Source organism: Heterodontus francisci, chromosome 2, assembly GCF_036365525.1.
Source record: "Heterodontus francisci isolate sHetFra1 chromosome 2, sHetFra1.hap1, whole genome shotgun sequence".
In the NCBI taxonomy this organism is placed as follows: Eukaryota; Metazoa; Chordata; class Chondrichthyes; order Heterodontiformes; family Heterodontidae; genus Heterodontus; species Heterodontus francisci.
The window spans coordinates 98,700,334-98,714,738 of NC_090372.1; the positions used below are offsets into that span (position 1 = coordinate 98,700,334).

The 14,405-nt window shown below is 42.9% G+C and overlaps 1 protein-coding gene across 15 annotated transcripts in view; it reads right to left on the bottom strand.

Annotated features, from left to right (window-relative positions):
* LOC137345926 (histone deacetylase 9-like) overlaps nucleotides 1-14,405 on the bottom strand; it is a 1,063,883-nt gene that overhangs the window by 45,776 nt on the left and 1,003,702 nt on the right. For all 15 annotated transcript variants that reach the window (XR_010968622.1, XM_068009206.1, XM_068009189.1 and 12 more), the window contains one exon: nucleotides 13,577-13,710. Coding sequence is in view for 14 of the 15 variants with exons in the window: in XM_068009206.1 (XP_067865307.1) it covers nucleotides 13,577-13,710 (134 nt within the window). In the remaining variant the exon portion in view is untranslated. The remainder of the gene's footprint in view (nucleotides 1-13,576; nucleotides 13,711-14,405) is intronic.

The window sequence follows — 14,405 nt, forward strand, 5'->3', positions numbered from 1 at the left end:
CCTATATTTCCCTACCACCTACCTATACTAGGGGCAATTTATAATGGCCAATTTACCTACCAACCTGCAAGTCTTTTGGCTGTGGGAGGAAACCGGAGCACCCGGAGAAAACCCACGCAGACACAGGGAGAACTTGCAAACTCCACACAGGCAGTACCTAGAATTGAACCCGGGTGGCTGGAGCTGTGAGGCTGCGGTGCTAACCACTGCGCCACTGTGCCGTTTATTGAGCTAAAAGTCAGATGGTTTCCTGGAAAGGCTTGTTGTTGCTACTGGCAGCCAAATGGTTTCCCAGAAAGGCTTGCTTTCCTCATAAGACCTTTCACTGCCCCTTTTAAAAAACATCTTCAGGGACTGTTTTTCAAAGTCAAGTGGCCTTTACGTGACCCTCTTTGAAAACCCCAAAGTTTAAAATTTCTTCAATTGTCCAAAAATGAATCCTCAAAAAATATATTTAAAAAAACACAGAAGCACTTTGGTAACACCTCCATCCTTGGAAGAATTAAATGCCATTTTAAAATGTGTTTCATTACAAAGTGTGGAAAAAAATGAAAAATTTTAAAATACACATTCACACTTTCACTCTTTTCTAGTAGATAATAGAGTTCTGCTCTGTACCATCTTTGCATTTAAATAACTCAAAGCAAAATTAGCTTCTAGATAAAGCAATTGCAATCACATTATTGTGTCCCGCAATCTGGATAATCTTTAAGTGATAGGGCTGTCATTGTAAACTCCATCGGAATAATCTGGCATTCTGAGTTTTAATTTTTCCACAGAGTTTATCACCAAATCAGCTGACTGCAACCTTCCAAACAGAGTCCCCCACCCAACCCCTCCAGTTGTTCCAAGTGGTCCTTCGAAATGTCACGGCAGACCAGCACATCATCAAGGTAAACTACATAGTTAGGAATACTGGCTACCACTTGTTTCACGAGTTTCTGAAAAGTGGCTGGGGCATCCCTTAGACTGAATGGCATCACTCAGCACTGGAAAAGACCATCTGGTGTGAAAAAGCCAATATTTCTTTAGCTTGGGGATATTAAAGGAACTTGCCAGTATCCCTCTAACAAATCTATTTTCGTAAGAAATATGGCACTGCCCACTCTGTCAATACAGTCTTCCAAGTGAGGTATTGGATTGCCTTTGTTACTGCATTAACCTTTCTGTAGTCTACACAGAGTCTAGTTGAACTATCAGGTATAGGCTCTAATACTACTAGTGAAGTCCAGCTGCTTTGACTGGGTTGTATTAGGTGATTTTCCAGCATGTATTGGATTTCTGCTTTTACTTAGGCCTGTTTCACTGGACTTAAGTGATAAGGATGTTGTTTATAGGAACGGATTCCCCTACATCCACTTCATGTGCGGCTAAGTTTGTACATCCTGGCTTATCCCTGCAGACTCTTTTAAATGCTGTAAGTAGCCTTGTTAGGTCTTCTCATTGTTCTGCATCTAAATATGAAAGCATAGTGTCCAATCTCCCTAGCAATTCAGTATTAGCTAACCGGAGAGGAGGAGGTTCAATTTGAGAATTGTCTAAGGCTCCTTCTGCCTCATCCTCACTATCCTTTTCATCATTCTCTGTCCCTACTACCTGACATACCTGTGCTTGCTTATCCTCCTCCCAGTGATAATATTGTTTCAGCATATTGATATGACATAGCCGATTCTTTTTCTGGCGATCTGGGGTGTCGATCACATAATTTACCTTACCAATTCTCTTGACCACTTTATATGGACCACCGAACCGTGCTTTCAATGGTTCACCCTGTAAAAGCAGTAAGACTAACACCTCATCCCCTGGTTGAAGTGCTTGGGTCTTGGCATGCTTGTCTGTCAATTTCTTCATAGTTGTTTGGGAAGCTTTAAAGTGTTCCTGAGTCATTTTGCAGTCTCTCATGAGCCATTCTTGTAACACAGACACATAATATAACACAGAAGATTCATCCCTCTGTTCTAAAACCTTTCTTCAATTAGTTTCAGAGGACCTCGTATCTCATGTCCGTAAACGAATGCAAAAGGACTAAAACCAGTAGATTCATTAGGTGAATACCTTGTGGCAAACAAAATAAATTCTAGCCCTTTATCCCAATCATGGGAATATTCATGACAGTATGTCCTGATCAATGCTTTGAGGGCCTGATGGTACTTTTCTAATTAGTGGTATGCTGAAGACTTTGTGTTTTACACAAATTACCCATAACTTCCTGAAAAATTTTAGACATAAAATTGGACCCTTGATCCAACTGAATCTCAATCGGTAATCCAAATCTAGTAAAGAACTGGGTTACCATTACCTTAGCAGAAATTGTTCTCAAGGGAATGGCCTCTGGGAACCGAGTAGCCATATCCACGATAGTGAGTATATATTGGTGTCCCGCTTTTGTTTTTGGTAAAGGTCCTACGCAGTCTACCAACACCCTACTAAATGGTTCCCCAAAAACTGAATCAGAGGTGCCAGTTTTATGGCAGGTTGTGGTTTTCCCACAATCTGGCACATATGGTACGTCTTACAAAACTGCATCACATCCTTGGAAAGATCTGGCCAGTAAAAATGTTGACTTATATGTGAATTGCTCTTCCGGATCCCCACGTCGTGCTATAGGAATTTCATGTGCCATCCTTAACAGTTCTTGGAGATACTTTGGCAGTACCACTATCTGATGAACTACCGTCCATTCTTCATATATAGGTTTGTGAGGAGGTCTCCACTTCCTCATCAGAACCCCATTTTTAATATAATAGCCTTCTGGAACTCCTTTGCCTCAGCTTCTGTTAGAGCTGATTGCGCCACTTTATTTAACTCTGGATCGGCTTGCTGAGCCTTGGTCAAAGAAGACTTATTAAACATTTCCTTCAGATTATCCAAATCCCCAAAGAAAGTTTCAGATATTCGACTACCTGACAGTGGTGCCAATTTTACCTCCGACAATGGAACTTGTTTAGCCATTGCTCGGGTTACTACACATGAAGGAAAAATTCCTGGAACCTTTTCCTGCAACTGTTTTGTCTCTTTAACTTCATTAGTATTTCCGTGACTACTGGAGAAGCTACTACCTTTGCTCCAGCCAAATCATTCCCCAGGAATAGGTCAACTCCGCTTACTGGCAAACTATGAACAACTCCCACAGCTACCGTTCCAGACATTAGGTCACACTCAAGGTGCACCCGATACAAAGGTATGGGTATATATTCCCCGCCAATACCATTCACTAAATCTTTAGCATTCAATGCACTCTTTGTTGGAAATGTTATGCCTTTCCCCAGCAAAAGAGTTTGGGTTGCTCCTGTATCCCTAAGTATAACTATAGGTTTGCCTGTCTCACTTGAGGGATAAGGAGTTGCTTGTCCTTTCAACAAGAATTCCCTACAACTCTCAGGTATCTTATTCACAGCCCCTGCACTCACATTGGTTTTTGTATTTGGCCTTACAGCTGCAGTCAAAGCTACAGCCTGATCTGCTGTACTCTCAGTCAGGTCCCTTTTCTCTGCATTGCCTTTGTGTACCCCAATAAGTTCCATTGGTTTACCCTGCAACTTCCAGCATTCTGTCCCACCTTGTGAAAATGGTAACACTTAGTCTTGCAGACCTCATTTCCACCCTCAGCATCTTCCTTTCTGGCCTGAAGAGGAGATTCCGGGGCGTTCCCAGCTCTCCCTTCCTGTCCCTGGCAACTTGCCTTCTTTTCAGTCTCCCACCTTCTATCCTTCTTGGGTTTGTGGGGGCCATGGGCAAAGGGTTTGGGCTTATAATCAAGCTCATAATCATCAGCAATTTCCTCTGCATGTCTGGCTGTTGAAACCTTCTGGTTCTCTATATGGGTTCTTACAAACGGAGGGAGTGAATTTTTAAATTCTTCCAGGAGACGTAGTTACCTAAAATGCTCAATCGTGGCCTAATTTGCTTTACCCTCTCAAAGTGTATATAAATCTGCCCAGACAATCTCCGGAGGTTCCAAAATTGCTGCCCTTATGCCTCAGGAACAAACTCATATGCAACAAGAATAGCCTTTTTTACCATCTCATAATCTGCAGAAGCCTCCTCAGAAAGCATTGCATAAACTTCATGAGCTCTGCCTATGAACCTGCTTTGCATAAGCAGTGTCCAGCTTTCCTTTGGACACTTCATCTGTTTGGCTATCTTTTCAAAAGAAATGAAACATGCCTCCACATCCCTTTCCTCAAACTTAGGGAGGGCTTGTACAAATTTAAACAGCTCTCCAATGGGTTCTAGGCTACAGCTAGATCTTCCCTCACCAAAACTTTTCTTGTCCCAAGGCCACTCTTTTGTCTTAATTCTATCTTTTTTACTTTGAATTCCATTTCTTCTCTTTCTCTATCCTTTTCCTTTTCATTACATTCAAATTTCTTCATTGTCAATTCTCTTTCAAGTTCAGGTTTTTTCAATTCTTTTTCCTCCTTTTTCTGTTCAAGTTCAAGCTGCTTTATCTGTAACTGAATTTTAGCTAATTCAACTGCACTCCCCTCTGGTTTGCTTTCTTCTTCTAATTGCAAATGTTGTGCTATATCTGCTGTCTGAGTTTCTGGTTTTAACTCTAACACCAACAGTTCTGCCAAATCCTTCAGTTTAACCTTGGTTAAGTATCTCAAATCACTTAGGGATACATCCTCCTTCCCCAAAAAAGTCACAGCAACACATTCCAGTAGAGTAAACATTAATCTACTGCACAAGAAACCTGTTTTTTTCTTTTCCTTTTCTTCTTTTCAATTATTATTACCCCACTTACAATTGTACATCGTCGGCATTGGGTTTATTCCTCAACGAGCCCCCAGTTATATGTTACGACTGAGACAGGAGAAGTGCACTGTTTATTCTAGTTCCACGTCTCCAAAGGTCACAACATATATTTACATTTTTTCCCACTTACCGATACAGTCAATCATAGACTATATCTTTAGAATAAAACACACCAACCAGGTTTCTTTAATAAGCAACAAAATATCAGTTTATTAAAAGTCTTAACCAGTAATGAAGTAAAGCATAAACACACAGATTGAAATATTAAAGTTCCCTTTTTACCTTAGCTTCTCACACTCACACATACTGCAGTTAACCAGAAAAATAAAGGGATTTTAGTTTTTAGAGCTCTATTACAGACAGAAAAAAAAAATCACTTGGGCTGAATACTTGCTCATTCTTGAAGAAACAGCAGATGAAATATAAAAATAGAAAGTGCTGGAAATACTCAGCAGGTCTGGCAGCATCTGTGGAGAGAGAAGCAGAGTTAACATTTCAGGTCAGATGCTGCCAGATATTCTGAGTATTTCCAGCACTTTCTGTTTTTATTTCAGATTTCCAGCATCCGCAGTAATTTGCTTTGATTATAGCAGATGAGATACGTTGTGTTCCAAACCTGGCATACAGTCTGGCCTCTGAGTACACGTAGATGGGTCACTGGGACCTTTTAGAACAATTCTTTTCAGGCCGTGTTGAGAATTAATTTAGTAGGCTTTTCTTCAAAGACAGGAGATGAGATGAGTTGACACAATGGACTTCTCAGGGTCTTTTAGAGAGGTTCTGGAAAGTTGAGCTGGGCTGTGGTCTTCTCACCTTCCTTGGGAATTCTCTTCTCTCCTTGGAAGTTCTCTTATCTCCTTGGAAGTTCTCTTCCTTTTTATACAGTTCAACCCCACCTCAAAACAATTCAAAAGCAAAACCAACAATAGGAGGTTCACCTTTTGACCTCCATCACTCTTGACCTGTCACTTCTTTGTAACTAACTTCTCCAGGTGTCCAAAGTTCTCTGTTGTTTATTGAGCTGGAAGTCAGGTGGTTTTCTGGAATGGCTTGTTGTTGCTGGAAGTCAAGTGGTTTTCCAGAAAGGCTTGTTTTCCTCACAAGACCTCTCAATGCCCCTTTTAAAAAGAGTCTGTTTTTCAAAGTCAAGAAGCCTTTACATGACCCCCTTTGAAAATGCCAAATTGTTTAATCTTCCAAAAATGAATCCTCAAAAAATATATTTCACAAGACACAGAGGCACTTTTGTACCGTTGATGCCTGGTTTCTCAAATAAAAAGGCACATTTCAGAATTCCTTTCAGAATTCAAACTAAAGCAATAAAAAAATTATAGCAAAAAGAGAAATATTGCTGTTTCAACTTAGTCATGAAGATTCACAAATTGGAGTCAACTAATTTTCAAGTAGGAAACTATTTGAGAATCACTGTCTCTCTGGGAAGTGGCATTGAGCCTGCTGCTTCCTTGAGGTTCCCTTCAATTCCTATACATGTGGGAGCTTCTGAGATGGGCCCAGCATACCTTGCCAATGTAACAGAAAGTCTGCTGAAAGATGGATCCTCAAGGACAGCTGCTTTCCTGAGACAAGAGTCACCTCAGGCATCTGAGTATTCCAGGGAAACCATCCCGACCACCCTACACTGAACCTCTTCTCACTCAGCGAACCACTCATGGGTGTAATAGAGTAGGAGCTCAAGCAAGTAAGTAAGCTAATATAAAGGGTATACACAGTGTTAAGACATTGTCGATGGGATAATTAAGATGTTTGGCACTTTGGTGAACATTTTTTTGTGAAGTCAAAGCTGGTTGTTCACATAGAGGGCTGAATTTTGTCATTACAGTGAAGATCCCGACAATGGGCTGGAAAGCCGCGAGCTATCCTGCCTCGGCTGTTTACAGGAAGCTCAGCCATGTTTTACCTCACTCAGGTAACTAATCAATTTCCATTGGTGCTGCTGTCCCTTTAAAGGACAGCTGCCTGCCCCCAGGAGCTGCCAGTCAATCGGAGGTCCAGCAGCTCAGCAGTCTCAGCAGTGCCACAGGAGCAGTGGCCACTGCTGGGACTGCACCTAGAAGACAGTATGCCATGTAAGCAGGCCAGGTAAGTGGATTCTCAGGGTGCCAGGCAGGCTCCGGTGAGGCTGAGTTGGGGTGGCTGGGGGTGGGGTGGGGGGGTTGGTCAGAGTGGTGGGGGGGTTGCCACGGGGGCAGCAATTGCCACTAGGCAGCTCCTGTGTGGGCCACAGAGGTACTGAAGAGGAGGGCTCCCCGAGCCTGCAGAGAAGCCACCAGGGTTCACCAGGCCAGTAGCGGGCAGAGGCTCTTCAGTGGCTACTTAACTGGCTCAATTGATATCTGGGCTGGACGGCCATCCTCCACCTTCCCAGTGGTGTCACAGCGGCAGGAGGACAACGGACACTCCACCCCCCGTCTTTCCTTGCCATTTTATGGGCCCCAACCTCCCAGGCCATCCCTCGAGGGCTGGCAAAATGCAGCCCAGATTTCTAAGTTCTAAGCTTTCAGCTTTTCAGAGTTTGGAAAATGGTAGTGGAAATGTAGACTTCTGTCTTATGAAGAGACTTGGCAGAAGTGCTTGACAGTGAGGGAGTTTATGAGAGTATGTGTGAAGAACAGGCAGGTGAACTTATTTGATGATGTGCCAAAACTTTTTGAAAGCACAGGGATATCAGTTGTACTTCCTTTCTCAGGAAGCCTGATCCCACATCCTCTCCTCCTGTGCACCCTCCTCATGCGATGGGAGGAAGGTCCTTTATCCCCTCCTCATCATTATCTACTTCAGCTTCTAGAAGCAGTAAGCCTTTCTTCATTGCCATATTACGTATGCAGCATGTTACCTTGATTATTGAGACCCTTACTGGCTTATAGTGCATTTACTAGAATTATTCAACAGGACTAAAATGGGACTTGAGACTTCCGATAGTTTTCGGTATGACACTGGATGGTAGGACCCTAGGGAGTACAGAGGGTCAGAGGGACCTTGGGGTGCTTGTCCATACTGAAGGCAGCATCACAGGTAGATAAGGTGGTTAGGATGGCATATGGGATACTTGCCTTTATTAGCCGAAGCATAGAATATAAGAACAGGGAGGTTATGTTAGAGCTGTATAAAACTCTGGTTAGGCCACAGCTGGAGTACTGTGTACAGTTCTGGTCACCACACTATAGGAAGGATGTGATTGTACTGGAGAAGGTGCAGAGGAGATTCACCAGGATGTTGCCTGGGCTGGAGCATTTCAGTTATGAAGAGAGACTAGATAGGCTGGGGCTGTTTTCCTTGGAATGGAGAAGGCTGAGGGGGGATCTGATTGAGGTATACAAAATTATGAGGGGCATAGATAGGTTAGATAGGAAGAAACTTTTTCCCTTAGCGGAAGGGTCAATAACCAGGGGGCATGGATTTAAGGTAAGGAGCAGGAGGTTTAGAGGGGACTTGAGGAAAAAAATTTCTCCGAGAGGGTGGTTAGAATCTGGAACACACAGTCTGAGGGAATGGTAGAGGCAGGAACCCTCACAACACTTAAGAAGTATTTAGATGAGCACTTGAAATGCCATAGCATACAAGGCTATGAGCCAAGTGCGGGAAAATGGGATTAGATTGGACGGGTGCTTCATGGTTGGTGCCGGAGCGTTGGGCGGAAAGGCCTGTTTCTGTGCTGTAAAACTCTATGGCTCCATGACTTCTTGTACTAGCAGTATTAACTATATTCATTGTGTAGAAGTCTTACTGGAGTTAACAGCTATAATGGCAGGGGAGCTCTGATTGCCAAGTAAACATCCAGATACATCATTCCAAGTCATGAGGGATGGCATGATGGTTCGTTATATGATGAAAGTGCCATGGCACCTTCTTGACTAATGTGCAGGAAAAGGTGATTGACATTGACTGCGAACTGGACATTAATCAAATAAAAAAAGGTTCCTCTTCAAAGTTAATAGGGATGTCATACAGCGCTTTGAGGTCCATGAACATTCTGTTGACTCCCTCTTGCACCTGTGGGAATCCTTCCAGTCTGTAGAACTGGGTAGCTTTCCCTCTTTGCTTGTCTGCTCCAACTGGAAGGATGTGAAATGTACAACCTTCCAGAATAGAAAATCAGTAATCTTGATTCAGTGGCAAAGGTCACCACATGTTATCTAAAAGGATTCAATACTAAAGAAATTCAAGGCAGTGGTAACCTTGACATACAAATGATATTGTTCCCTTGGTGGAAGTGGGCTGCAGATCTTCAGACAGCTGTTGATATATCTCTCCAAAAATCTCTAGGGGAAGCACAGCCTTCAGTCATTGACAGTCAGAAAAGTCTAAGTAAGACCTTCTTGCTCTTTTATGCGTTGGTAGGCAGGACAAGTATGCATCAAACTGATGACTTTTGTGAAGCCTGACTCTAAGTGTTTCCAACCTAGCTTTTTTCATGACCTCAGGCTTCTCCTCTTCAGAGCAAAAGAATACTAAGATTTCTATTGGAAAGTCCATGATCCCAATGTAAAGCAGAGCAGAGATAAGTTCAATTAAAAGCAAACATCCTGACTGAACCTCCAAAGTACTGAATAAGATAGACTTTTTTTTATTCATTCATGGGATGTGGGTGTCGCTGGTCAGACCAGCATTTATTGCCCATCCCTAATTGCCCTTGAGAAGGTAGTAGTGAGCTGCCTTCTTGAACCGCTGCAGTCCATTTGGGGTAGGTATACCCACAGTGCTGTTAGGAAGGGAGTTCCAGAATTTTGACCCAGCGACAGTGAAGGAACGGCGATATAGTTCCAAGTCAGGATGGTGTGTCACTTGGAGGGGAACTTGCAGGTGGTGGTGTTCCCATGCATTTGCTGCCCTTCTCCTTCTAGTTGGTAGAGGTTGCTGGGTTGGAAGGTGCTGTCTAAGGAGCCTTGATGCATTGCTGCAGTGCACCTTGTAGATGGTACACACTGCTGCCACTGTGCATCGGTAGTGGAGGGAGTGAATGTTTGTAGATGGGGTGCCAGTCAAGCAGGCTGCTTTGTCCTGGATGGTGTCGAGATTCTTGAGTGCTGTTGGAGCTGCATCCGTCCAGGCAAGTGGAGAGTATTCCATCACACTCCTGACTTGTGCCTTGTAGATGGTGGACAGGCTTTGGGGAGTCAGGAGGTGACTTACTGGCCTCAGGATTCCCAGCCTCTGACCTGCTCTTGAAGCCACGGTATTTATATGGCTACTCCAGTTCAGTTTCTGGTCAATGGTAGCCCCTAGGATGTTGATAGTGGGGGATTCAGCCATGGTAATGCCATTGAATGTCAAGGGGAGATGGTTTGATTCTCTCTTGTTGGAGATGGTCATTGTCTGTGTGGCGTGAATTTTACTTGCCACTTATCAGCCCAAATCTGGATATTGTTCAGGTCTTGTTGCATTTCTACACGGACTGGTTCAGTATCTGAGGAGTCACGAATGGTGCTGAACATTGTGTAATCATCAGTGAACATCCCCACTTCTGACTTTATGATTGAAGGAAGGTCATTGACGAAGCAGCTGAAGATGGTTGGGCCTAGAACGCTGCCCTGAGGAACTCCTGCAGTGATGTCCTGGAGCTCAGATGATTAACCTCCAACAACCACAACCATCTTCCTTTGCGCTAGGTATGACTCCAGCCAGTGGAGGGTTTTCCCCGATTCCCATTGACCTCAGTTTTGCAAGGGCTCCTTGATGCCATATTCGGTCAAATGCTGCCTTGATGTCAAGGGCAGTCACTCTCACCTCACCTCTTGAGTTCAGCTCTTTTGTCCATGTTTGAACCAAGGCTGTAATGAGGTCAGGAGCTGAGTGGCCCTGGCAGAACCCAAACTGAGCGTCACTGAGCAGGTTATTGCTGAGCAACTGCCGCTTGATGGCACTGTTGATGACACCTTTCTTCACTTTACTGATGATTGAGAGTAGGCTGATGGGGTAGTAATTGGCTGGGTTGGACTTGTCCTGCTTTTTATGTACAGGACATAGCTGGGCAATTTTCCACATTACAGGGTAGATGCCAGTATTGTAGCTGTACTGGAACAGCTTGGCTAGGGGTGCAGCATATTCTGGAAAACAGGTCTTCAGTACTATTGCCGGAATATTGTCAGGCTCCATAGCTTTTTCAGTATCCAGTGCCTTTGGTCGTTTCTTGATATCACACGGAGTGAATCGAATTGGCTGATGTCTGGCATCTGTGATGCTGGGGACTTCAGGAGGAGGCCGAGATGGATCATCAACTCAGCACTTCTGGCTGAAGATTGTTGCAAATGCTTCAGCTTTATCATTCGCACTGATGTGCTGTGCTCCCCCACCATTGAAGATGGGGATATTTGTGGAGCCACCTCCTCCAGTTAGTTGTTTAATTGTCCACCACCATTCACGGCTGGATGTGGCAGGACTGCAGAGCTTAGATCTGATCCGTTGGTTTTGGGATCGCTTAGCTCTGTCTATCGCATGCTGCTTACGTAGTTTGGCACGCAGATAGTCCTGGGTTGTAGCTTCAGCAGGTTGACACCTCATTTTGAGGTATGCCTGGTGCTGCTCCTGGCATGCCCTCCTGCACTCTTCATTGAACCAGGGTTGGTCTCCTGGCTTGGTGGTAATAGTAGACTGGGGGATATGCCGGGCCATGAGGTTACAGATTGTGGTTGAGTACAATTCTGCTGCTGCTGATGGCCCACAGCACCTCATGGATGCCCAGTTTTGCATTGCTAGATGTGTTTGAAATCTATCCCATTTAGCACGGTGGTAGTGTCACACAACACAAAGGAGGGTATCCTCAATGTGAAGGCAGGAATTCGTCTCCACAACGACTGTGCGGTGGTCACTCCTACCAATACTGTCATGGACAGATGCATCTGTGGCAGGCAGATTGGTGAGGATGAGGCCAAGTATGTTTTCACCTCTTGTTGGTTCCCTCACCACCTGCCATAAAGGCAAATCAGTCGCAGCACACAAGAAGACCTCTTCAATGTGGTATCTGCGTCAGAAATACCTTCCTGCAGCTCCTGTCAGTACTTATTTAGTGGTGGTAATTATTTGGGATGGTTTGGGGCAAAAGCTGGGAAAAATGGATCAGAGGGGTTAGCCAAGCTCTTTGACCCCATTTATATGCAGTGGTTGGATTCCTGGCAGCAGAGCCAGATTAGGAATTCGTCAGTCTCTGGGCATCAAGAATGGGCCTGCCGCACCCTCTTCACAACCCCCTTCGCCTCTGATCGATTAACACACAATTGTGTAGATTCCAGTGAGGAGTCAACAGCTTCAGGAGAAGAGGGGAGCAATTAATAATTGGCAGTGAAAATAAAAATGACAGTGACATGTATGTTAGAAGCACCGATTTTTTTTGTTACTTTCACCAGAGGAATTAAATGAAACAAACATGCATAGCTTTGCAACATTGAATGAAAGAAGAAGGAAATAATTTTGGCTGGGAATTTCCTTGGAGCTGCTCCTGCTCCACTGACTTTACTGAAAGTGCAGTGGAAATCCTGTTTACATGTGAATATGGAATTTCTACAGACTTTCTGTGAACTTATGGTGACAAAGCGGGAGTAGCTCCGAGGAAAATGCCAGCCATTTTTTTTTTACATTTTTACCTGACTGCTGGGGAAAGGACAAAGATTGTTTTTTGATTTAAAACAAACTGCTTATTACTTTTTAAAATTAACTATCATGGACCATTGTGTGTGCCTTGTTTTCTATGGCATAAGCAAAGTGTGACCATCTGATTATTTGCTTCAAGATAAAGATATGAAAACAATTTTACATGAAGCTTTTATATTGGCCCCAGACCAAGTTTAAAGAGAGTTTTGGGCTCTTCAAACAAACATTAATAATTGCCATGGCCACAAAATGAAATACTAAGAATGGCTGAGGTGACACGAATCTCCTGGATCGGAAAAACAAACTGCTAGATTGGCACAATAATATTCCTTGAAAATAACTTCTAAAGAATACATAATTAATAATTCCAGGCACAAGCTGAATCCTTTTACATACTGTGGTCGCTGCTAAGTGATTGATTTGTTTTCCTTTTGTTCATTAGGTCAGAGATGCTTGCACTCCTAGCTATGAACGACAGTTAATTGCAGGATTTAGCCGGGCAACTGCTATCATTCTCAATAAAATTAGATAAATGTCTCAATTAGAAATTCTTTAAAGGGTGAGATAATTATGTTACTTATTAAATATGACCTAGGCAAAATGATCAAATAATGGCCTCTTGCTTTTTTGGAGAATAGCAGTGCCTCTATCGAAGTATTTTGCTGACAGTTATTTGGAAGGAAAGAGTGCCACAGGCTTTCCGGTTGCAATTAGCCCACACCTACACATTTGACCCACTTCAAAAAAAAATCCTGAAATTACTGCTAATTGCACAATTAGTTTCTATTATTTTGCAGATAATCAAAGCTTACGTACTAGTGTGTTGCATATTTCAGAAACTGGGGCCAAAGAAAACAATGTACAAAGGGACACATTTTAGAACAAACAAAATATCAAATGTTTATGAACTTAAATTTCCAGCACATGAATAAGTACTTGTGAGAAAGCACAGAATTTTCTCCAACCAGAATCCATTTAAATTGCCTGAATTTTAAGAAGTCAAAAGAATTGTAGATTAGGGCTATTCAGATCCTGTTTGAAGTTCTTCCACATTTTAGTCAGTGGGAAACTGATCAAAAAATAATTAGGCTAATGATGAAATTCATCTAATTACAAATGCAATTGTTTTGAAAATATGATCACGACAGAAAAAATAGACCAGCAAGATTGAAAGTTTCTAGTGGAGCATTGACTTGCCCGAAAATTGTACCTCATTTCCTAGCAGGGCGTAAAGGCAGGCCTCTGACGCATCACAGATGGCAGTAAGGTTGTGCCCACCTTCCAGAGCCAAAATCACACGTCCTTTTGCCAAATTCATTAGCTCCTTAGTCAGGTAGTGAAAGCCTAAGATGGAATAAAGAATAAGTCTCAACAATCTTATGCAATCCAGATATTGATATATTAATTTAAGCACTGTATTCAGCTAACAATTTGCTGTGCATGATGCTCTTCTTCACATTGTAGTCCAGCTACATTGTCCAACAGTCTTATTGTTTCTTTTTATCAGGAGCAATGGAGATAGGAACCTGTTCCGTATTCAAAAAATATTTTTTTCCTGCTTCCCCTTCTGGGTTTCCCTGTGCCCCACACTACAAGTATCAAACTACAGGCAGGCTTTTGCTAACTCTCGGACACTGCTTTCATTTTCCATTGCTCCTTGTGGGGAAGGTTTTGGCTTCTACTGTGTACTTCCCTCTGAAGGCACAGCTGAGCTCAAGAATTCACTATGGGAGGTGTGGTGGGTGGGGAACAACTTCCTCTGTGTACTCTGTGCAACTATAATCATAAACCTGTTCTTTTTAAACCTAGCATGAACCTGCAGTCAAGATTCTCTGGGACAATGCAATGGAATCCCAATAGACTGTGCCACCATGTCACAAATTTTCTGCACATTGCCATAATTCTACATGTTTTGTAAGTTATAAAGAAAAGGTTTCAGTACATCTACTTGTTTAGTCACATTGAAAACCAATAAGTGTAAAAGTATTTTTGTAATTTTTATTTTGAATTAGTATTAGCCGCAAACTGAAACAACGGAC